The sequence below is a fragment of the Geotrypetes seraphini genome, chromosome 13 (genome assembly GCF_902459505.1).
Source record: "Geotrypetes seraphini chromosome 13, aGeoSer1.1, whole genome shotgun sequence".
Classification (NCBI taxonomy): domain Eukaryota; kingdom Metazoa; phylum Chordata; class Amphibia; order Gymnophiona; family Dermophiidae; genus Geotrypetes; species Geotrypetes seraphini.
This window is the reverse complement of record NC_047096.1, coordinates 11,534,678-11,560,319: the sequence shown is the minus strand read 5'-3', so window position 1 is coordinate 11,560,319 and position 25,642 is coordinate 11,534,678. Positions and strand designations below refer to the sequence as shown.

The following is a 25,642-nucleotide window of genomic DNA, read 5'->3' as shown; positions in this document are numbered from 1 at the left end:
AACGCGGACCATGTTGGGTCCTATATCCCTAGCGGACTAGGTCCTTTAAGGCTTTTATGTGGATGATTTATTTTTATGTGGATGGAATTATTTTATGTGGATGATTTCAGTGTACCTTTGGAACTTTGACACTTTCTAATAAAGTCCATTTAGGAACACCGTCACTCCACAGAGTTTTTTTTAATTGTGAACCAGTCCATCACACACTCTTTCTACCAATATGTGACCCAATACGCTATATCAAAGTTAATATGGGAAGTGTATAAGTGGCTGTGAGGTCTTCTCCTGCCAGATCTTTCACTAGAGTCCTAGGAAAATCAAGGGCAATTTCCAGAGGATGAGTCTGGCCAACCACATGCCAATTCTATCCCCTGCAAAAGATTTTTATTTTAAAGGAAGCAGTTATTGCCTTAGTTCATACTCTTCAAAGATGCTGTTGGCTCCCAGCTGTTCCATAAAAGAGAGGAAGTACTGTCGTTCTTCACCATCCGCCTCATCCAGGGATGGGAGCCTGGGAGCCACAGATATTCTCTTTGAGGATGGCCTTTTTCTCCTTTGTTCTTTTATGGCATTTTGGGATTCAACAAAGGTTCCTAAAACAAGGAGATCAAAAGGACTTTCACACTATTGTCCCATCACATCACCATAATCCTGTCATCCCCACGTTACTATAGACCCATAACTGGCGTCATCACATCACCATAATCCCTCCACTGCCACCGCCCCACCATAGTTCAATAGCCATCATCTTCACATCACTATCATCAAATAACTCTGCCCCACCTCGCCCCCAGTCTGCCCAGACCACACCCATGTGTATGCCCACCTGCAAACTACGTGCTATCATATTTATGTACCTTTGTACAGAATAGCATATAGCCAGAATAATGGCATTTAAGTGTGTATTTTCAGAGCATGCAAACCTACTGTATATGACAGTATTCTGGCCAGTTAGGCATGTGGCTAGCAACTAAATCTTGGCACCCCGTTTTCTGCTTCTAGTTTGCTCCTGCGCAGTTACTGCTATGAAGTCTGTTCAAAAAGTTCCTGCATGCCAATAAGAAGTTCTTTTGAGACGCACTAGGTGGCATTGAGTAGTTCGAAACCTCACGAGTTACCTCCTTTTTTCCATTTGTTGATATCTGTTTTCATCTCCAAGCTACAGCAGTTTTTGTGAAAGTGTGTTTTCATGATCAACTATTTTTCATCATGTGCGACCTCAATGAATGGTGCTACAGTGTGAAGTTGTGTTTTTAAATTGGATAAGACCGCTACAGAAACTTATGAAATGTTGAAAGCGGCTTATGGGGAACATGTTATGAGTTGTGGAAGGTGTTTTGAATGGTATTCGCGCTTCAAAAGTGGTCGTGAATTGGTGGAAGATGATTCGCAAACTGGAAGACCATGAACATCAACTGATGATGATCACATTGACCAAGTGAGGGGTCGTGTGCACGTTGATTGGCAATTAACTTTTAGAGAATTGGAAGAGGAATGCAACATTTCCATCAGTTCATGCCACAACATTGTAACAGAGAAGTTGGGGATGTCTCGCGTTGTGGCAAAGTTTGTTCCACGGTTGATGACGGATGACCAGATGAACAACCGCCAGAAACGCAATGACAGTTCTTCCCCAGCCACCTGACTTGGCCCCTGCTGACTTCTTCTTGTTTCCTAAACTTAAATCCACGCTGAAAGGAAAGCGATTCGACACCATTGAAGACATAACGCAAAATTCAACGCAGCAACTTTAGGCGATTCCTGAAGATATGTCTTAAGGACTGTTTCCAGAAGTGGAAACGGCATTGGGAAAAGTGTATACATAGGGAAGGGGAGTACTTTGAAAATTATTGGAACCAGACACATGATATATATTCAGTGATGGCCCCTCAAACTTGGAATGCCCTACCACTACATATAAGAGAAGAAAAAGATCTCAACAGATTTAAAAACAACCTGAAAACTTTTCTTTTTAGAGACGCATTTAATTTTTAAATGATCCAGTTTTAACATACCTAATACCGCTCCTCATGTTCCTTCCTTTTTTGGCTTTTTCTTTTCTTTTTAATTATGAAAAACATTAATTTTGTAACTGTCTCCCTTTCTTTTTTTCCTTATGTATCCAAGTCTGTCTGTCTGTCTGTCCGTTTTAACCCATTTTAATGCTGTACATTTATTATAAGTTTATTCTATATTTTATTGTTACTCGCTTAGTATGCAATAAGCGATTCATCAAATTTAAATAAAACTTGAAACTTGAATAAGTTGTAACATTGTCTAATAATTTTTTATAAAATCAGTCCTGGAACTTTTCGAACAGACCTCGTGTTTGAATATCTGGGAATATTATTATTAGGAATCATCCTAGCTCCTGGGCTGCAGCTCCTAATCCCCTCCTCCCCCCTCATAAATTAACTCCCACTACCACCACAATCACAAAATATATGGTACATACTTATTCCTCAAAATAAAGAATCCCCTACAAAAAAAGCATTCTTATTGTGACCAAATACAAGATTGATGTAATGCAATAAAATAATCACATTTATAAATCATTTAAACCTTTTATTAATTTCATTCTTATCATCAGAATTCATCAAAAAACATACATATACAAAGACTAAACAGACAATAAGCTAAAAAAGATAAATATGTGCAAATACCAGGACAGTCAAAGGGATTCACTCTGTTCATAAGATAAATGTTCAAAAATCACTTAGCTTGAAAATCTGCAATAAAATCAAGCATTGTGGATTGTCTACTGAGTTGGTTTTTGTACTATATTGAATACTGTTGAACTTTCATCGCACCTGTACTTGCACCTCAGCACTTTGTTCTGTTCCGGATTTGGATTTGTTTCACTCGATTCCTGGATGGCTCGGGAGTTCACCTTATGAACAGAGTGAATCCCTTTGACTGTCCTGGTATTTGCACATATGTATCTTTTTTAGCTTATTGTCTGTTTGGTCTTTGTATATGTATGTTTTTTGATGAAATCTGATGATAAGAATGAAATTAATAAAAGGTTTAAATGATTTATAAATTTAATTATTTTATTGCATTACATCAATCTTGTATTTGGTCACAATAAGAATGCTTTTTTTGTAGGGGATTCTTTATTTTGATTATATTAGTTATTGTTGAATTCTTTTTTGCTTTTGAATCTTCTCTCTCAGTCTTGTTTGGATTGTGTAACATACTTATTCCTGCCATAAGCTCCTCAGTTGTGATGTAGCCTTTCTGGTCTGAATCGAGTCCATCAAAAAGCAGTTCCAGTTCTTCAGAAGAGCAGGGAAAGTTTCCCTTCACTTTCTAGGGATAGAAGCATGGTAAGGTTTTGTTAATCTAGTGCCACTGGCCTCTGTCCTTTGTCCCCTGCAAGGAGCAGGTGTGTGCTTGGATCATTCTCAAGACTCGGAGAACCTCCTCCCCATAATAGGCTACGAGTGTCCTCCTGTTGTGGCTATTTTATTTTTAAAGTGACAGTACACGTGTGAACAAAAGTTTTTAAAAGTCATTGCTCATAATTGTTACAGCACAACAAGAAAGTGGACCCTGATCCCTCCTCAAAAGGAAAACCAACCAAAAAATAAAAAGCTTGTGGAGAGTTGATGGCTTTATTAAAACAGATAAATAATCCACATTAAAAAATGAACCACTGGAAACATATGGACCCCTGGGGAAGACAATTTTGTAGAAACACGGACCGTGTTGGGTCCATATGTTTCCAGTGGTTCAGGCCCTAGACATTTTTTTATGTGGCTCCGAGCTCAAGGAGAAGAGGTATGGGGGGGCCGGGCTGGGATAGAACAGGGTGGGGCTGTGAACTGGGCGGGGCTGGGGGCGGGGCCACATGTCCAGATTTTACCTTTGTAAAATCTGGTAACCCTACAAACTAAAAGCCTATTACTGTATTCTGCACTGGCTTTGATATCACCTTCTGACATCTCTTAAAAAGTACGATCCTCACCCAGATCCCTAACATCACATAATTCTTGATCCTCAATTGACTTTTTGGAGCAGAATAAGAAATATTCTGCAATTCTATGTGGATTACAAATTATTCAGGTACTCAAGCATTTTCCCCTAACTGTCACTCTATCTAATGTACCTGGGGCAATGGGGGATTAAGTGACTTGCCCAGGGTCACAAGGGCAAGTGCGGAATTTGAACCCACAACTTCAGGGTGCCAAGGTTGTAGGAATTTTAGTCACAGGGCTGGCCACTATGGCATTCTATACATCCTGCCTGGTTTATAGCAGTGTATCTCAAACTGTGTGCCTCCGGAGATTTCAGGTGTGCCGCGGTACACTGGGGAGGAGGAGAGGCGCGGGCGCCAGCTGATTGCCTACAGGACGGGCCTCTCGTGGCAATCAGTGGGCGCCAGCACCTATCCTTCGCTCTGGCCCTCTTCCCTTCTGGCACCCCCCACTGGCGTCTCAGGGCCCGCCTGGAGGGCCTTCACACCCACGCGGACATGGACACGATGATGTCACCCATACGTGTGATGTCATCACAGCGACATCCGCGCACTTCCAGGTGCCACGAGCCACGGCCACTACTTTCAGCGTGCCGCGGCTCGAGAAAGTTTGCAGGACACTGGTTTAGAGAATAGTGCTAAGTGTGTGTGGGGGGGGGTTTCAATGCCAATTTTTTCAGGACCATATTTAGAATCTGACTCTGTGGCCTTGATTCTATAAAAGACGCTACAGTTAGGCGCCTAGATTGGCGCATAGTCGATCTAAGCGCCTAACTTAATTTTTTTTAATTGGCTTAATTCGTGCTGAGAATTGAAAGTGCCATTAAAAACCAATTTTAAAGCGATTTAATAAATTAATTTGCTGGTAGGCTTCTATACTGGTAGACGCCTCCCACTTTGATGTAGACATCTACACTGGCAAGTAGGCGTGATTATGTGCGGAATTAGGACAGAGTTTGGGCGTGGATTGAGTTAGGCCACGACGGTGGCGTAGCAAGAGTGAGAGGCACCTGGGGCGGTGGCGCCCCTCCCCTGCCCCCTTCTCTGCCCCCGCCCCCATCCCCTCCATTCCCGCCACCTCCTGCCGTGCGCACCGGCCCCTTCCCTTCTCCCGTACCTCTTCAACATTCCCGGCGCGAGCAGCAACCCCAACCTGCTGCTTCCGCCAGCATCACCTCTTTCTCTGATGTCACATCGTAGGCACAAGTCCAGGAAGTGATGTCAGAGGAAGAACTGATCCTCGTCCTGGTCCTTGTGATGTAATGGTTCTGCAAGCGGTTTTCTGCTTTCTGATTTACCTGCATGTCACTGCGTGTGATAAATCCTTTCTTATCCCCATCACACTCTTGGAAGAATTCCTGTAGCTTTGCTGTCATATCAGAAGGCTCAGAGTCTTCTTCCTCTTCTCTCTGTGGCTGGGCTTCCTCGGGATCTCTCACTTGCTTCCGTAGCTTCCTGGTAGAACCAAGCTTTCTGCTTTTCACAGAGGCTTTCTGCCCCTCCATAGTCTTCCTTCAATATGGAGCTCAGCACTTTGAAAAAAGAGCCAAGTTACTTATCTATTTTACATAGCATAACATAGTGCTTCTTAAGCGCGTAACCATAAGTTCTACGCGGTTTACAAAAGATTATAAACTACAGAGAATTTAAGAATGACAGAAAGAAATTATTTAACTAGCAGCATAGACAAATTGATAACCTAGCAGCAGTAACAAAGTGAGAAAAGGCGGTGAGAAAATTATAAACTCTTAGCAAAAGGTTTTCAATTAGGTACAGTGTGATGTGTGCCCTAAAAGGTGTACCAAGAGAGACAGAAATGGTTATCGGCAATGGATGAGGGAGAAGAAATGGTTAGAAATGGTCAAAAATATGCCTCGGAAGAAATTTTTCCTCCATTTTCAAAAATCTATTATCTTCCAATGGAAAATCAAGAAAGGCAACAATCCAGGCAACAACAATATTAGGATCAGGAGCACCAGATGGACTTAACAACTATGCTGGATACCTCATTGAAAGAACTAGTCAGACCAGCCACATTGTTGGTCAATGTAGTATTGCTGCCAGATAAAAATTGGATATTGAAATTATTCTTTAAGAATAGACATAAGGAATTTCTAGGTCAAAAAATTCAAATGTTTCCGGATGCGACAAAAGAAACTCAGAAACGAAGAAAACAATTTCTGTTGTTAAAGCCAGGAGTAACTGCAATGGGTGCAACCTTTCTTTTACGATATCCATGCAAATGTTTAATAAAATATAATCTTCTAACTATATATTCTTTGAACCCTCTCAGCTGTCAGGATTTCTAAACGTCTTGAGGGGGGAAATGTGATAACAACTGCAATTGAATAAGAAAATTTTTTTTCCTGTATTCACTGATAGTTGTCTGCTTCTCTTCAAATAGGATATGTTATTTCCTTTCTTTTCTTTATTGATTCACTCATTTGAATCTTGGATCGCTCCAATATGGGACTTTAAAGATTGATTAAGTTGATAATTTTACTTTTTAAAAATTTATTGTTGCGATATTGGAATCTATATCTTATTCATTTTCTGTACAAGAAGTTTATTCTCTTGTTTAAATTGTTAAAATAATAAATAATAAATCTAAAAAAAAAAGAAATGGTCATAATAATTAATGGGGCAAATGTCCGTAAAATGAAATTGTATAAGTCCAACATTATTCTTTAAACTAAACTAAACTAAACCTTAAGTTGATATACCGCATCTTCTCCACGGAAGTAGAGCTCGGCACGGTTAACTACCATTTTCAGTGGGGGGGGGGGGGTTTCAGGTACCTGCTGCTGACTAATGTTGGGCGTACGAATTCTATGAGCATCGGAGCATCTACCTTGCTGGCCTGCGCTGGAAACCTCTCGCACCATGTAGCAAAAGGAGCCCTAAGTCAGTGTTTCTCAACTCGGTCCTGGAGCACCCCCTTGCCCGTCAGGTCTTCAGGATATCCACAATGAATACGCATACACTTGATTTGCTTATACTGCCTCCGACATATGCAAATTTCATTCGTGCGTATTCATTGTGGACATCCTGAAGACCTGACGGGCGAGGGGGTGCTCCAGGACCGGGTTGAGATTCAGATAGTGCAGAGACCGTGTCAGACTCCTTTGGGCTTCAGGAGGAAGGGGCTGTGAGAACAGGGCTAGTGTTATCTCTGAGGGTGGCTAGTGCTACAGCTCTGTGCGGGATGGTCCACCCTACTGCCGCAGAGTCATAAGAACATAAGAATTGCCGCTGCTGGGTCTGACCAATGGTCCATCAAGCCCATAGGTCCACTCACACGGCGGCCCTTAGGTCATAGACCAGCGCCCTAACTGAGACTAGCCCTACCAGAATACGTCCTTGTTCAGCAGGAACTTGTCCAACTTTGTCTTGAATCCCTGGAAGGTGTTTTCCCCTATAACAGCCCCCGGAAGAGTGTTTCGGTTTTCTACCACTCTCTGGGTGAAGAAGAACTTCCTTACGTTTGTACGGAATCTGTCCCCTTTTAACTTTAGAGAGTGCCCTCTTGTTCTCCCTACCTTGGAGAGGGTGAACAACCTGCCCTTATCTACTAAGTCTATTCCCTTCAGTACCTTGAATGTTTGAGGGAGAAGAGGCCCAGTTTCTCTAATCTTTCGCTGTACGGCAGCTTCTCCAACCCCCTAACTATCATCGCTCTTCTCTGGACCCTTTTGAGTAGTACCGTGTCCTTCTTCACGTAAGGTGTAATATTTCAGTGGGAATCCTGGACTGCTGCTGCCGAGGGTTGCTTGCAGTTTTAATTTGAAATACACTTCAGACGCATGACTAGTGTAAAAAAGGGATTTCAAAATTAGCTTGAAGCCCAGAGGAAGTGAGACTGCAGGCCAAGCCTGTGAAATCTAACTGCTGGTGTAATGTTTATCTCTTCCAACTCAACTGTCAACGCTTTTGAAATACCTCAGAGCTGCATATTCCTTCCCTGCACTTTACAGTTTGTCATACTCACTTTTCCAAAGTGTTTCCCTTGCTTTGTGTTCAGGGGGTAAATAATGAGAAGATCTTAGGTCAACAACTGGCTCCAGTTCACATAGCAGCACTAATCTAGTCCTGGGTTTACTTCATTAGAAACATAGAAAATGATGGCAGAAAAGGGCCACGGCCCATCTAGTCTGCCCACACTAGTGACCCACCCCCTAACTTCCTCCATGAAGAGATCCCACATGCCAATCCCATCTTTTCTTAAAATCTGGCACACTGCATGGTTCCGATTCGAGAATGGCACAGGGACAAATTTTTCTCCCTCCCTGCGGGTACTCATTTTCCCATCTCGTCCCCACAAGTTATTTTCATGCCCCTGCTCCATCCCCTGCTCCGTCCTCATCTGCACAAGCCTCAAACACTTTAAAATCCTAAGTAGCAACATTCTAGAGCTCAGATTGTGATGTCATAATGCCTCATTCCACCAATGCCTAAGCTCCGTCCTCCTCTGCACAAGCCTCAAACACTTTCAAATCTTACGTAGCAACATTCTAGAGCTCAGATTGTGATGTCATAATGCCTCATTCCACCAATGCCTAAGCTCCGTCCTCCTCTGCACAAGCCTCAAACACTTTCAAATCTTACGTAGCAACATTCTAGAGCTCAGATTGTGATGTCATAATGCCTCATTCCACCAATGCCTAAGCTCCGTCCTCCTCTGCACAAGCCTCAAAACACTTTAACATCATAAGTAGCAACATTCTAGAGCTCAGATTGTGATGTCATAATGTCTCATTCCACCAATGCCTAAGCTCCGTCCTCATCTGCACAAGCCTCAAACACTTTCAAATCTTAAGTAGCAACATTCTAGAGCTCAGATTGTGATGTCATAATGCCTGGTTCCACCAATGCCTAATGGTCTATCTAGCCTGGTATCCTGTTTCCACAATGGCCAATCCAGGTCACATGTACCCTGTAGAAACCCAAAAAGTAACACCATTCCATGGTACCAATCCCAGGGCAAGCGGAACTTGCCCAGACTTTTATAAAACTGGCTAAATTAACTGCTGTTAACACATCCTCTGGCAATGTATTCCAAAGCTTAACTATTCTCTGAATGAAGAACATTTCTTCCTATTGGTTTTAAAAGTACTTCCCCATAACTGCACTGAGTGTCCACTACTCTTTGTTATGTTTCAATGGAGTAAAAAAAAAATCAATTCACAGGGCTTTTTTTTAAAAAAAATATTTGGAATTGCTAGTTTAATGGGTCAGAAATGTGAACCCAGATTGAGGAGAATGTAGCGCAGTGGTTAAAGCGACAGCCTCCACACCCTGGGGTTGTGAGTTCAAACCCATACCGCTCCCTGTGACCCTGGGCAAGTCGCTTAGGCCCAAATTCTGTAACCAGCATCTAAAAACCGAGATTATGCTATTTCCATGCAGGGAGGGTCAGAAATTAGGAGCAGAAATAAAAGTACAATTAAGGGGTCATATTGGACCAAAAACTGAGCTACCACGATCAAATCAGTTCACTTGTGAGAACATGTTTTATAGGTTAAGGCTGATTACACTTCCCCCTCCCCATTCGCGGTTCCTGCACTTGTGTATAATCACAATTTTTTCTGGGGAGGGGGAAAATAAAAAAAACAGTCTTCATGTAAAAAAAAATCCATCTTTTTTTCCTCCTTGCCGCCTTCCCGGCCTTACCTGGTGGTCTAGAGGGTTTTTGGGGCAGGAGCGATCTTCCTACGCTCCTGCCCTGTGCAGATCGCCATGAGGAAATGGCTGCTGGGAGTTCCCATAGTCTCTCGGGTCATGGTAGCCGAGGTTGTATAGGAGTTGAACTGCTGAGTTCTGGACTTTTTGGAGGCATTTTAGATCTCTTGCATCGATGCCATTGAATAGGGATTTCTCACCATTGCTTTCTCCTGCGCAGTGTGAAGCATCACTAGGTTGCGTTGGCCCAACCAAGGAAGTCATGACTTGCATTGGCCCTGCTATCAGAACCTGCCCAGGACCAGACCCAAAGCAAGTGTTTTGTCCAAGATTACAAGGAACTGCCATGGGATTTGAACCTGAATCTTCTATTTCATAGCCTGCTGGTCAAACCATTACAAGAAGAAAGAGATTGGGGAATAAGTTCCCCCTTCCCAGTTGAAAGGTAGTGGATTTTTGGAAAGATCAGGGATAGAGTTAGTGGGGACATAAACTGTACTCTTGATAGGGTTCTTCTTTTTCAGCACCCCTCCACTGGCGGCTCAGGGCCCCGTCTGGAGAGCCTCCACGCATTGGCAGATGTCAATGTGAAGATGTCACTCATGCACATGATGTCATCAAGGCGATGTCCGCGCACTTCCAGGTGCCCTCGAGCCGCGGCCGCCAGTTTAGTGCGCCGCAGCTCATAAAGTTTGCGAGACATTGTTCTAGATAATTATAGTTACACTCTTCCTAATTGTAAAATTCTGAAATATAAAATTTAAACCAAGACTGGAAGACCGCTTGAGCAGCGAATGGCATCTGTAGCTCGCCCCAAACTCAGATTTAGAAAAAGTGAGCAGTGAAATCTTGAATCCAAGAGGGGGGGAAAAAAAATCTTAGACTGATTTTGCATACATTAGAGATTCAGTTCTGTGTCTCTTGGTCTCCGTTAGAACCATCTTTGTTCCAGTCCTCTGTTTATTAATCCCTCCGACAGGGCTTTCAGCAGTTAGAGCGAAAAAACCTGTTCTACAAATTATTCAGTCAATAGTTCAAGTTCACAGAATCAGTCGGGTTCTCTCTCTCTCCGGTTATGAGTATTAATTCCTTCCTTAGGAGCTGTTTGTGTTTAGTGATTTGGAAAGTACCTGAAACATGGCAACTTCCACTATTATGAATCTAAATGAGTCAGGGACGGGGGAGGGGTTGCGCCTACTATCATCAAGACCCAAGCAGACCTCACAATGACACTAGCAAAATAGGAATATAACATATCTTCATAAGAGTCCAAGTAGGCATCACACCTGAGGCAGATAAAACATGAATACAGTGCAGACAGCTGAAAAGCGGGTCTTCATAAAAACCCCAAACAAGCTGACCTAACACCAATGCAAGTAAGGCATTAAGGCCTAGATTCGCTAAATTCACCGATCTGGATTGTTGTTGGCCGATTCTTGGCTGAGTTTTGCCGAGCGACCGCTTCACAACAGATTCTGCATGCAAATGATCTGATCGGACACGCGGCCTACAGCGATCCCACGGATCGCTGTAGAGTGATCGAGACGCACGCGCGGGTTATCCTTGTCGGTTGTAGACGAAATTTGCGCACGTGCTTGCTCTTTGCACAAGCGAGCTCAAGATAAAGGGGGTGGGGTGGCTGCAGTTCACTCGCCGGCCCTACGAGTGGACATTTTTAAAGGAAGTTCTTTTTCACACAGAGGGTGGTGGATACGTGGAACGCGCTACCGGAGGATGTGATAAACAGGAGCACGCTACAGGGGTTCAAAGAAGCTTTGGATAGGTACTTGGAAGACAAAGGGATTGAGGGGTACAGATAAGAGTAGAGGTAGATTATAGGGATGGGATTAGAGGTAAGTTATAAAATTAATCAGGGATCACTGATTAATTAAGGGGATCAACAAGTACAAGGGGGCACTCAGAGAAATTGAAAGGGGAGAAGTTTAGAACAAACGCTAGGAAGTTCTTTTTCACACAGAGGGTGGTGGATACGTGGAACGCGCTACCGGAGGATGTGATAAACAGGAGCACGCTACAGGGCTTCAAAGAAGCTTTGGATAGGTACTTGGAAGACAAAGGGATTGAGGGGTACAGATAAGAGTAAAGATAGATTATAGGGATGGGATTAGAGGTAAGTTACAAAATTAATCAGGGACCACTGTTCAGGCACTAGGCCTGATGGGCCGCCGCAGGAGCGGACCGCTGGGTGAGATGGACCTCTGGGCTGACTCAGCGGGGGCAACTTCTTATGTTCTTATGAATCATTTCAATTTTTGTGCAGCCAGATTATGGAACAGAACACGCTTTAAACCCGCGGGTTAAAACCACGGGCTCGAACTGCGCTTTTTGCAGAATATATAAAAAGGGAATTTGTATGCCTATGTATATATATTTTCTTTTCTTTAACCTGACAGTGATCTTAACTATCAAGGTTTGTAGACACCTATTAACTGTAGAGTCTTACTGGAACCTCAGGCCACCACTCAGAGCTCAAACTCGTTCATTGCTCTAAGCTTTATGTGGAAGCTCCTCATCGGGTCACAAATCCTGGCGGAAAATTAGAAAGGGGTTAAACCGGTATGATGTCTCCCCTTAGCCAAAGACCACAAGATCAAGCTAAGTATTGCTTAATGTTTTAAGCTTTAAGTTTGGTTATTAAACTGTTTAAAAAACTAAAAAAGTATAAAAAGCATAAAGAGGCTTAAAATAATATACAAAAATATAAAATGGACCCGATGAGGAGCTTCCACATAAAGCTTAGAGCAATGAACGAGTTTGAGCTCTGAGTGGTGGCCTGAGGTTCCAGTAAGACTCTACAGTTAATAGGTGTCTACAAACCTTGATAGTTAAGATCACTGTCAGGTTAAAGAAAAGTAATTATTGAAATATTCACCTAAAAAAATATCAAAAGTAGAATTGTGCATAGATATCCTATGTATATATATTTGACACTTATATTTTGATGGCTGTTTTCTATGGGGTTGTAACTTCGATACTGAGATTTCAGGGCGGAAGAGAGCAGGAGAGTCGGCAAGGTGACAGTAAGCGACTGGTCCTCAGAAGTTGCTTCATTTCGGATCGGCAAACCCAATCGGCGTTTCTTCTGCTGCTTAGTGAATCGACGGCTTCCTACTTGTGCATGCCATTTCCCCTCATTCGACAGTCTGCTAGCGACGCAAGAAGGCGAAACTGGACCACGCCATCTCCAACCTGCTGTTGACAACAAGCGATTTCAAATCTTTTCGCAAAGAAATCAAAACCCATCTATTCAAAAAAATGTATACAGATGTCCTAACTCCAACCTGGATTCCCCTCAGTGTGACTCCCCCAGTTACCCTTCCCCTCAAAGCCCAAGCTTGTCAACTGCTTCCCTAACTGCATATATACTGAAACTGCAATATATCCTATCTGTTCAGCATCCCGAATGGTATATCCACTGGAATAGTCCAATCCTCCTTGCTGTATCCCATTCCCTAAACTATACTACACCATTCTTCTTGTAACTCTTCTGGAAAAGTCCAGAAGTCTCTTTGTAATCATCCTGGAAATGTCCACATGTCTCTTTTGTAATCCGACTATATATAAAAACGTATTGATAACACTGTTATCGATAGCATAGGCCCATTCATACCACATTAACACAGAACACTCACTAACATCACACCATCAATATAAGAAATTATAAGACAACGGAGAAAAATAAACCTCAAGTGTGAGAGGCCGGGACTACACAAGTACCCGAGTCTGCTCACATCATCACTGGTTTATAAAAAACTCCGTGTACATTTAAATCAATTTAAATCAATAAGCATTGATTTAAATGTACACGGAGTTTTTTATAAACCAGTGATGATGTGAGCAGACTCGGGTACTTGTGTAGTCCCGGCCTCTCACACTTGAGGTTTATTTTTCTCCGTTGTCTTATAATTTCTTATATTGATGGTGTGATGTTAGTGAGTGTTCTGTGTTAATGTGGTATGAATGGGCCTATGCTATCGATAACAGTGTTATCAATACGTTTTTATATATAGTTTGATTTATACGATTGAATTCCCACCTATATTTGGTTATATTAACTTCTTTTGTAATCCGCCCAGAACTGCAAGGTTGAGGCGGAATAGAAATCAGTAATGTAATGTAATGTAATTTGCATGGATGGATCGGGTCGGAGATTGATCGGGAAGCTGTTTAGTGGATCGGGTCAGGGGAACGATCGCAAAACCATCGGTACAGGATCGGTAAGTTTAGCGAATCTAGGCTTAAGAGAGCCCAGCTGAAGAGCAGATCGTCACAATATCCCCATGCAAGTATCATGCCAAGGCAGCTAAAACATGAAGCTGCAAAGCAGATTTTCAGGGGCTGCCGCTTAAGGCGGATTCTCGATTTTGTATCTAACAGGAAATGCTTAGCACATTTGGCTCTTGTTTAGTAGAAGGCTGACTGTCCTGTGTCTTGGGCAGTAGCTCCAAACCGGTGCCACCGACAAAACTCCCACCCCCTCTGATGCTCAGGTCCAGACCAAGCATCTCATAGACATCTCATAGACACCAGTGGTGATTCTTAAATACAGTACGGAACACGTGTAGTCACACACATGCCTCTCTCTTTCCTAGATCCAGCAGGAGCCTCAGGGTTCACCAATTAACAGGCAGCCCCCAGCCCCATCCTTCCAGCATCTCATGGCAGGGCAGGATTAACGAATAGGCCCAGTAGGCACGTGCCTAGGGCCCGAAATGGTCACGGGGGCCCGATGAAGGAGGGCATCAACCTTGTTTTTTTCCAAACAGCGATGCGCCCCTCCAGCATCGATCGGCAATGCGGGCCCCCCCCCCCCCGATCAGCAATGCGGCTCCCCCCACAATCAACGGAAAGTAAGCCAAGCAAGCAATGCGGGTAAGAAAGGCGACGGGAACTGTAATTGTGCAAGCGGTGCTGCTTGTCCAAAGCTTCCTTCTGACGCAGCTTCCTGTTTCCGCCTGGGCGCAGGGTGGGGGTGGGGCGGGGCAGGGGGGCCCAGTGTACTTGTGTGCCTAGGGGCCCTCGACGAATTAATCCTGCCCTGCTCGTGGGGCTTTCAAGGGCATCCGTAGCCCTTCCCCCATGTTCACTGCCTACTTGCTGGGGTGTCGCACTGGTGTATACCCCAAACTTTGCTAACTTGTGCAAGGGCTCCGAATGCTTTGCAGCTGCCAATTTCCAGCACTCTTAACCCCTGGTGCTGTACGTTCAAAGCCACGAGTCTTCCGCAAGGACAGGAAAAGCAGTTCCTCCCCACCACAGAAACCCAGACAGTAGTCGGACTAACTGTAATTCCAGCAGGGCAGCATTAACCCTTCAGTGGCCCCTCTCCAAAGCTCCCACAAGTCTCCTCTTCCCCCCCCCCTATGAAAACCAGCAGAGGAGAAAGCACTGGATAAGGACAGTGCACAAAGGGGGGGGGAGGAAAGGAGGTGAATGAGAGGTTGAAGGTAGTGGAGAATTTTTATTTCTGCCAGTAGCTAATTTGCCAGGACAAAATCTACCTTGGGAGCCACGGGATTAGCCCCTCAAAGAATGCCCCAGGCACATGGCTAATTTACCTGTGCCTTAACCCTGCCCTGAATACCAGGCAGCTGCCTGGTCGCTCCTTCCCCGCACTCTTCCCACCACCCTCTGCCTCCTGGGGCCAGAGGCAGAGCCCAGGGTTCTCACCCGGGAGTAGACTGCTGCAGTCCGGCTGTCTCTCTCTCTCTGCGCAGAAGTTGCTGATATGCGGAGACAGGACCTGACATCCTCTGCCCTTGTGTCACATTTTGCACAATGATCACTTCTGAGTTTCCTCTTGAAGGGCTTATGACACCTTTTCTCCCCGCCTACCCACAGGCATCAGTTGCGGAAGAAACTGACAGTCAATAATATCAGAGACAGCAAAAATAGGGTGAAAAATATTTTGTATATGTCAACATGTGCCCCTCCCCCACTTTTCCTTTAAGCCCTGGGCACACAGTAAAGAAAGTGTCCCGCTGGTTCCGTAAAAAAAAAAAAAAAAATTGGGTTTCTAGAGTGTGTCAAACATGCAGGAAATAGGTTTATAGCAAAACCACACAATGGAAAAGAAATGCTCTAGACCACAGGTGTCAAAGTCCCTCCTCGAGGGCCACAATCCAGTTGGGTTTTCAGGATTTCCCCAATGAATATGCATTGAAAGCAGTGCATGCAAATAGATCTCATGCATATTCATTGGGGAAATCCTGAAAACCCGAATGGATTCCGGCCCTCGAGGACCGGAGTTGCCCACCCCCGCTCTAGACGGAGCACTGAGTGGAGCCTAGGTGACAGGTGAGAGCAAAAGAACATATTGGTCCATCTAACCCAGTATCCTGTTTCCAACAGTGGCTAATCCAGGTCCCTAGTACCTGGCAAAAACCCAAAGAGTAGCAACATTCCATGCTACCGATCCAGGGCAAGCAGTGGCTTCCCCCACGTCTGTCTCGATAACAGACTTTTTCAACAGGAACTTGTCCAAACCTTTTTTAAACCCGGCTACACTAACCGCCGTTACCACATCCTCTGGCAATGATTTCCGGAGCTTAACTATTGGTTGAATGAAAAATATTTCCTCCTATTTATTTTAAAAAGTATTTCCATGTAACCTCATCAAGTGTCCCCTAGTCTTTGTCATTTTTTAAAAGAGCAGTGGAGTTCCAAAAGGGAGGGGGGATCAGGGGGCAACCCATACGGGGGTGCTCCCAGGGCCGGTGTCTTCCCCTTCAGGCAGCAGCAGCCCCAACTGCAGCTTTCACAACTCGCTGCTCTGCCAGCGTTGATCCTTCCTGTCTGCTGGTCCTGTCTTTGCAGAAGGAGGAAGTAGGAGGGGCGGGTATAGAGGAAGGCCCAATGCCAACCAGAGCAGCAGTGAAGGCTACCACTGCCGATGATGGAAGGCAAGTTTTTGGCAGTGCGGGGGTGGGGGTGACAGAGAGAGAGAAAGAAGAGAATACCTATCCAGGGGGAGGGAGGGGAGATAGGAGAAGGAAGACCAGGGAAGAGGAGATATGCCAGACTACAAAGAAGGAAGGAAGGATTGGAGATGCTAGATCAGAGGGAGAGGGAGAGGAGAGAGATGCCAGAGAATGAGGGAGGGGTGGCGACAGAGAGGAGAGAGAAAATGGAGAAGGGGTGAAGCTAAAATTAATCATGTGTAAAGGAGAGAAAGGGCACAGGCTAGATGGAAGGGGGGAAAAGATGGAAGATGCCATGTGGAAGGGGCAGAGAAAGAGGGAAGACAATGAATGGAAAGGGCGGGGAAAGAGAATGGACAGTGGATGGAAGGAGCAAAGAGGGCAGATGCTGGATAGAAAGAAGAGAGTGAAGAGAAGATGAGCAAAGCAGACACCAGAGATGACAAAAGGTAGCAAAAAATATTTATTTTGTTGTTTTAGAACACCGCATACTTTGTTGATCCACGCCACACTAAACGTAGTGTTCGCGGCCCAATGTCAACACGATGTCACGCCAACGTCGTCATGCATGTGCGAAGGTCCTCCAGATGGGCCCTGAACCGCCTTTAGGGGTGCCAGCAGAGCAGGGAAGACACGTGGAGAGGAGAGGCACTGGCTGATTGTCTACAGCACATGCCTCTCGCCGGCGTCTCTCCTTCTCTCCAGCGTTTCGCGGCACAGTTTGTGATACACTGCTTTAGAACAAAGTAGCTGTAGCGATAAACGTTTATAAACAGAAAATGGAAATAAGGTAATTTTTTATTAGACTGGTTTTAATTTTTTTTTTTTTTTTTACTAACTTTCGGAGACCAAAATCCCCTTTGACCTGAGGAAGAAGGTTTTGGCCTCTGAAAGCGAATTGAAAAATGTATTTGTCCACTAAAAAGGTATTTTCCATCTTTTGTTTTATTTCTATTTGTTAATTTGTAAGACGGTCATTTTCTTTCTCAAATTTGCCTCTGCTATCTTTACATTTTGCACGGCATTAGGGGCTCCTTTTACTACGCTGCGTTAGCGTTTTTAGCACACGCTAAACCCGCGCTATGTGGCTGGCATTAAGGTCAGCGCAGGTGGCAATTTAGCATGCGCCATTCCGCGTGCTAAAGCCCTAACGCGGCGTCGTAAAAGGAGCCCTAGGGGACATGCGTCACCGTTTCTGATTCTGTGGCGTTGCTCTGTACGCAGAGTCTGATTTCTTGACGATGCAGTTTAACTTTTGTCTGCATATTTCTAATTTTAGTTTCTGACATCTTATTCCATACTGGGTGATGGTGTATCTGTGTTCTATGTGAATGAAAAAGACACCGTCTTCTGTTAGTATTTTCTGTGCAGGATCGATCTGTACTAACCTGGCTGGTTTAGTTGTACAACGGGCATATTGATGGTCTAGAGCTGACTGCAGCGTTTAAAATGCTGCCTTTTCCTAGCTGCACCCTTTTGGAAGGCCCCGATGAAGTTAGAAAGGAAAAGATTCCGTACAAACATAAGGACTTCTTCACCCAGAGAGTGGTAGAAATCTGGAACGCTCTTCCGGAGGCTGTTATAGGGGAAACACCCTTCAGGGATTCAAGAAAAGGTTGGATAAGTTCTTACTGGAACAGATCATACGCAGCTAAGGCTAGACTCAAATAGGGCCCTGGTCTTTGACCTAAGGGCCGCCGCGTGAGCGGACTGATGGGCACGATGGACCACTGGTCTGACCCAGCAGCGGCATTTCTTATATGTTCTTATGATGCCACATGAAAGTCCATCTTCTCAGTTCTAGCTCCTTCACTTTGGAATAGTGTTCTCCTGCGAATTTGCAGTGTACTCCGACCGCCTCTTCCTGCACTAAAGTCGGACTACACCAATCAGTGAGTGATTTTCTGCACCTGCCGGTGGTCTCGCTGGCCTCTCCTGCCTCGTTTGTTTTGAAATTTGCGTGGGTTCCGTTCGTATTTCGGGGGAGTACTGTACTCGTCCCCTGCATATAAAGCAAGAATCCTCCCTCACTCTATTCCAGTCAAAACTTTAAACTTTTCTATTCACGGATGCCATCGATACTTAATCCAAAAGTCCGTCGCTTTCGCTGCTCATCCAATCAACTCAGATCATGTACCAACTGCCTCCTTAGAGACAAATTAGCTTCCTATGTTCTATCCCTCTCCCTTCATCCTTAATATTTTTTTTATCTTGATGTATTTTTTACCACCTCTTGTTCTTTCCTCCCTACTCATGTCTGTCTTAAATGTTATCTACCCCCAGTGGCGTACCTAGGGTATGTGGCACCCGGGGCCCATCATTTTTTGACACCCCCCCCCCCCCCCTCATGTAAAATTTTTTTTTTTTTTTTTTTTTTGCAATAACCATGAAATGGAATAAATGGTCAGAATAGAAACAGGCAGTGAAAATTTTCTTTTTTTTTTTTCAAAGTATTTTTATTGAGAATGGCAAAAGGTCCAGACAAGCAACCATGGTCTGTACAGAAACTTATACATTATCAAAAAGAACACAGAATGAGAGTAACAGCAACAACAAGCATGAACAAGCCTCTCCCAAGAGAAAATTGCCAATGAGAGGCATAGCAATACACAACAAAAGGCCAAAACTTGGGGCAAGCAAACAAATCCCACCCCAGAACCCACAAGAATAATAAGCCGGACTAGACCCTCAGCCATATTTTATAATGAAAAAAACCCCCACAAGCAACAACACCCAGACCGCTCACCAGACACACCAATCCGCACAACAAGCACCCAAGAAACACCCAGCCACCACCCAGACAAAACTACCAGACACACCTACCCCACCAAGCCCAGACCCAACCCCCCCTCCCCAGAGAGTGCAAGCGCAAAGTTGCCCGTGAAAAGGGCAGCTGCAGAAGTGGAAAGCCCCAGATAAGTAGGTTAGCTAAAGAAAGCCCACAGATAGAAGAAATCAGGATAACAGAAGTTCCAACAAATGCTCCCACAGAAAATTTTCTTTTATTGAACCTCATTTATGTAACCATTATTCCAAACATAACATAACATAAATTATGTCTGAATTGTCATGACATCAGAAGTACATATGGAGTAGTTGCAGGTGATGCTTGGGACAGTTCTGATTATGTTAGTTTGGTTTTATGTGTTTTTTTAATAGAAGGGTTTTTATTTCTTTTTTTAAGGTTTTGTAGTTTGTGGTCGAGGTCAATAGGTTGTAGAGTTGGGGGTCAAGTGTTGCAGCTCGAATGGCTAGGAGGTTGTCGAACAGTTTTTTTCTTTTGACGTTTTTGGTTGGAGGGTGTGTGAATGGTGCGTGAGTTCTCCTATGTCTGTTTGAAGTGGATTGAATTATTTAGCTGAAGAAATTAGTTACCCCCCCCCATTCCACACACATTAATTCTCTTCCATTTTTGTTCCCATTATAAAAAAACACTGATAAGTTCCCAGGAAAAAAATACATTAAAATAAGAAGTGAAAACAAAGGCCCCTACAGATGAGAACATAACATAAGAATAGCCTAACTGGGTCACACCAATGGTCCATCATGCCCAGTAGCCCATTCTCATGGTAGCCAATAGTGCTGCCCGATTCAGAGAAAAATATTTCATTCGATCCGATTCACCCTGTTGAATCGATTTTTCGATTAGATTCACTGTTAATGACACCGCTTTTTAAGTTTAAACAAAGTATAACAATAAATTTCACAACAACAATAAATTTCACAAAGTACTTTAAAAAAAAAAAATCACATTTTTCCATTAAAGCAGTTCTGGAGACATTTGCTTGAACAGTCTTTTTTCCCAGTCCATAAGCAAGCAATATGAAAAAGATTTCCTTAATTATCTACTCAAACATTTTTGCTATTTACTTTCATTGTACCTAGACTATTATTCAGTAGAAAAAATTTAGTTTGTTCAATCAAGCAGAACATTCACTCATAGAAGTCCAATGTCCACACAGGATTTGATTGAACAAACAAATTTTTTCTACTGAATAATAGTTTAGGTATACTGAATAGCAAAAATGTTAAAGCCACACAGAAAAGCAGTAAAAGTCAATAGGTTCTCCAAGTGGGAACAACTGAGTGCACCAATCCAGGGCAAGCAGACGCTTCCCCCATGTCTTAATAACAGACAATGGACTTTTCCTCCAGGAATTTGTCCAAACCTTTCTTAAAACCAGCTACGCTATCTACTTTTAACATAACTTCTGGCCACTTCATTTTTAAGCTTAGATCTTTCCTTCCAAACAGAGACCTTGCTAGATGTCAAATACAGCACAAGGTAACTTCACATGGACTTAACTGTGCAGGAAATGAATCTCCTCATACACCCACCATATAGTGCAAAAATGTGCAAAGGTCTGTTTTTTTCTTTCGATCACTACATAGCCTAATGCCACACAAGCAGCGCTGTTACAAACATATTCTGAAGGTCAATGCTAAGGTTGACAAAGTTTCCTTCCTTGGACCAGAAGGAGATACTGACAAACCACTGGAAGAGATTCTAAAACAACTACCCAGAAATAACACCCAAAGACCCACTCAGTGTGTGAACCAGTTGAGTGGAGTGGACTAACTGGGGGTGGAAATGGGCCCAGAGTTTGCTCAGCAGAATTTCCCAGACTACCTCTTCCTCTCAACACACTGACATGCTACCACCACCACCAACACTAGGAACACCTCACCGAGTATGCCAGCAATGCTTATAAACTTTATAAAACACATTATTATATTTTCTTATAAAGCATATATTTTAACTGAACTCAGCCTTGCCATTCACAAAAATAGAAAAGTTCCCATTTCAAGCTGTCTCATGTACACTTTTCAAATCTAACATATTGTAATCACAAAACAGAAAATAAAATTATTTTTTCTACCTTTTGTTCTCTGATCAATATTCAAATCTTGTTGGTCCCAGGCTCTTGTTGTCTTGCTTGCCAGGGTCTCCTTTCTCCGTGCTAACCATCCGTCTGCCATCTCTGTTCTCCCCTTCCGTTTCCCTTCCCTCTCCCGGAGATCTGGCATCTTTCCTTTTTTTTGTCTCCATCCACAGATTCACCTTTTCTCAACTCCCCACCACCCCAGGATCCACCATCTCTCCCTTTCTGTTCCCAACTATCCTCCTATCCAGTATCTCTATCCCCCCTCCACACCATCCCCTGTTTCCAAGTTCTCTCCCTTTCTGTTCCTTCCCTCCCTAAATCCCATTATGCACCATCTCTCTCCCACTCCTCTGTTTTTAGACCCATTATTTCTAACCCCCAAAGTCTGGCATATGCACGTATCTTTGAACCCCCCCTTCCCTCTCTCCCTCTGTGTACTTTTACACCAGGACCCCCCCCCCCCGAAGGTCTGTCCCCCCTCCGAAGGGCTACACCCCACCCCTGAAGACCTGCACCCCCCGAAGGACTTTACCTCCCACCCGAAGGTCTGTCCCCCTCTGAAGGCCTAAACCCCACCCCTGAAGGCCTGCACCCTCCCCGAAGGATTGTACCCCCCACCCGAAGGTCTGTCCCTCCCTGAAGGCCTGCACCCATCCCGAAGGCCTGCACCCACCCCGAATGCCTGCACCCCCCCCGAAGGCCTGCACCCACCCCGAAGGCCTGCACCCCCGAAGGCCTGTCCCCCCCTTGAAGGCCTATCCCCCCTTAAAGGTCTGCCTGTCCCACCCCCTTGTAGGCCTGTCCCCCCTTAAAGGTCTGCCTGTCCCACCCCCTTGTAGGCCTGTCCCCCCCTTGAAGGCCTGACCCCCCCTTGAAGGCCTGCCTGCTTGTCCCCCCTTGAAGGCCTGTCCCCCCCTTGAAGGTTGGCACCCCCCCAAAGGCCTGCACCCCCTTGTAGGCCTGTCCCCCCCTTGAAGGCCTGCCTGCTTGCCCCCCCTTGAAGGCCTGTCCCCCCCCTTGAAGGCCTGCACCCCCCCTTGAAGGTTGGCACCCCCCCAAAGGCCTGCACCCCCTTGAAGGCCTGCACCCCCTTGAAGGTCGGCCCCCCCCCTGAAGGCATGCACCCCCCCTGAAGGCCTGTCCCCCCTTGAAGGCCTGTCCCCCCCCTTGTAGGCCTGCACCCCCTTGTAGGCCTGTCCCCCCCCCCTTGTAGGCCTGTCCCCCCCTTGAAGGCCTGCCTGCCTGTCCCCCCCTTGAAGGCCTGCACCCCCTTGAAGGTCTGCACCCCCCCCCCCCCCGAAGACCTGCACCCCCCCTTGAAGGCCTGCCTGCCTGCCTGTCACCCCCCTCCCCCTTGAAAGTCTGCCTGCCCGCCCGCCCGCCCCACCCTGAAGGCCTGATGCCCCGACCCACCCCGAAGGACCATTCGCCCCCCTGGCCTCCCCGCACTACCTATGAAGCAGCCGCAGCAGGATCGCGACGTCAGCTATATTTGCGCTACTTAGGAGCTGCTTCCTGCGTCGCGGTCCCGCCCCCTCCTCTGACATCAGAGGAGGGACGGGACCGCGGCGCAGGAAGCAGCGCCCAAGCAGCTGAGGGATTGCTGACGTCGCGATCCTGCTGCGGGCTGCTTCATAGGTGTGCTGGAAGGTCAGTGGGGCGAGCGGTCCTTCGGGCGTGGGGGGGGACTGAGCGGCAAGGCCGGGAACACCCCCTCAGGGCTGGTACCCGGGGCGGCCCGCCCCCCCCCGCACTCCCCTAGGTACGCCACTGCACCGAACCAAACTGATAGAAGGAGAATGAGCTTCTTCAGGGATCTGACCCAGTTCTAATACCTCTCCGTCTCCGTGCCGACCGACCCCCTCAAGGACCGACCCTTGGAAACATGTTTTCAGGCTTGGAATCCAGTTAAAAGGCAATAGACGCTCTGTCTATACCTGGGACCAAACTGAAAGAAATTTGTCCAGCCCTGGCAAGTTCAAACCCAACTCAAACCAAATTCTGCACTCCTGGGGAAGGGGGAGGTTTTGCTTCTGAGAAAGTGCTCCTTAGTACATCAGAATCTCTGTCTGCTTCTTGGCACCAGCACTGGAGAAATAATGAGACGCCCTACTTTCTTTCTGCATGTGAAGCCATCTGGAGGGGGGGGGGGGTGTGTTTGTGAGTACCAGAAGGCACTGCGAGGAAGGAACGGGGTATATTAGTAGATCTCTGTGTGATGGAGGGCACTAGGGCCAGCAGGAGTGAGGTACATAGTTAGAGCTGTAGAGGGGGGGAGAAGGAGGGAGGAGTGAGGTGTTCCCTCGCCTTTTCTTCAGTCCTAAAGTTCACATTTTCTGGCTTTGGCTGCCTTCAGCAGTCATGCGACCGGGTAACAAAGCCCCCTGACCCTGCACGCTGTCTGATTCGGCTGCTGTTGAACAGTTTGCGTGCCGGAACCCTTCTCAGGCTGAGTGGAATTTGGGTTATGAGCTGCAGGGAGTGGTTGTGAATTTCTCCGTGAGAACCTTGTGCATCCTCCTCCAGCTTGAGTTCCGATCCTCCCCGAGGCTGACGTATTTCCTGTTGCCTCAGCTTTCAACAGCAATCTGACCTGGAGGAGGGGAGAACAAGGCCTGAGTTTGGGGTTTAGGTTTCTGCCACTTGGTGCTGAATGTAAGACGCGCGCACGAGGACGCGCACGCGTAGACGTCCGCACGTAGACGCCCGCACTAGACGTCCCCACGTAGACGTCCGCACTAGACGTCCGCACTAGACGTCCCCACGTAGACGTCCGCACTAGACGTCCCCACGTAGACGTCCGCACTAGACGTCTAGTGCGGGCGTCTAGTGCGGACGTCTACGTGGGGACGTCTAGTGCGGACGTCTATTGCGGACGTCTATTGCGGACGTCTAGTGGGGACGTCTATTGCGGACGTCTATTGCGGACGTCTAGTGGGGACGTCTATTGCGGGCGTCTAGTGGGGACGTCTATTGCGGACGTCTAGTGGGGACGTCTAGTGCGGGCGTCTAGTGGGGACGTCTAGTGCGGACGTCTATTGCGGACGTCTATTGCGGACGTCTAGTGGGGACGTCTATTGCGGACGTCTATTGCGGACGTCTAGTGGGGACGTCTATTGCGGACGTCTAGTGGGGACGTCTAGTGCGGGCGTCTAGTGGGGACGTCTAGTGCGGACGTCTATTGCGGACGTCTAGTGCGGGCGTCTAGTGGGGACGTCTATTGCGGACGTCTAGTGGGGACGTCTATTGCGGACGTCTACGTGGGGACGTCTAGTGCGGACTCAAGTTGGAGGAGGATGCACAAGGTTCTCACGGAGAAATTCACAACCACTCCCTGCAGCTCATAACCCAAATTCCACTCAGCCTGAGAAGGGTTCCGGCACGCAAACTGTTCAACAGCAGCCGAATCAGACAGCGTGCAGGGTCAGGGGGGCTTTGTTATCCGGTCGCATGACTGCTGAAGGCAGCCAAAGCCAGAAAATGTGAACTTTAGGACTGAAGAAAAGGCGAGGGAAAACCTCACTCCTCCCTTGCAATAGGGACACCCTCCTTCTCCCCCCCCCCTCTACAGCTCTAACTATGTACCTCACTCCTGCTGGCCCTAGTGCCCTCCATCACACACAGATCTACTAATATACCCCGTTCCTTCCTCGCAGTGCCTTCTGGTACTCACAAACACCCCCCCCCCCCTCCAGATGGCTTCACATGCAGAAAGAAAGTAGGGCGTCTCATTATTTCTCCAGTGCTGGTGCCAAGAAGCAGACAGAGATTCTGATGTACTAAGGAGCACTTTCTCAGAAGCAAAACCTCCCCCTTCCCCAGGAGTGCAGAATTTGGTTTGAGTTGGGTTTGAACTTGCCAGGGCTGGACAAATTTCTTTCAGTTTGGTCCCAGGTATAGACAGAGCGTCTATTGCCTTTTAACTGGATTCCAAGCCTGAAAACATGTTTCCAAGGGTCGGTCCTTGAGGGGGTCGGTCGGCACGGAGACGGAGAGGTATTAGAACTGGGTCAGATCCCCGACCCACCCCGAAGGACCATTCGCCCCCCTGGCCTCCCCGCACTACCTATGAAGCAGCCGCAGCAGGATCGCGACGTCAGCTATATTTGCGCTACTTAGGAGCTGCTTCCTGCGTCGCGGTCCCGCCCCCTCCTCTG

At 46.1% G+C, this 25,642-nt stretch overlaps 1 protein-coding gene across 2 annotated transcripts in view; it reads right to left on the bottom strand.

Annotated features, from left to right (window-relative positions):
• Nucleotides 1-21,540, bottom strand: part of RAB44 (RAB44, member RAS oncogene family) — a 53,715-nt gene extending 32,175 nt beyond the window's left edge. The window contains exons 1-4 of one of the 2 annotated variants that reach the window (XM_033917367.1): nucleotides 21,480-21,540; nucleotides 5,278-5,511; nucleotides 3,201-3,312; nucleotides 422-593 (exon numbers count right to left, since the gene is read on the bottom strand). In XM_033917367.1, coding sequence (XP_033773258.1) covers nucleotides 422-593; nucleotides 3,201-3,312; nucleotides 5,278-5,484 — 491 coding nt within the window. In that variant the 5' untranslated portion in view covers nucleotides 5,485-5,511; nucleotides 21,480-21,540. Of the gene's footprint in view, nucleotides 1-421; nucleotides 594-3,200; nucleotides 3,313-5,277; nucleotides 5,512-15,349; nucleotides 15,480-21,479 lie in introns of those variants that run through there. The other variant, XM_033917366.1, reaches the window with a different exon arrangement.
• Between the last annotated feature and the right edge of the window lie 4,102 nt (nucleotides 21,541-25,642).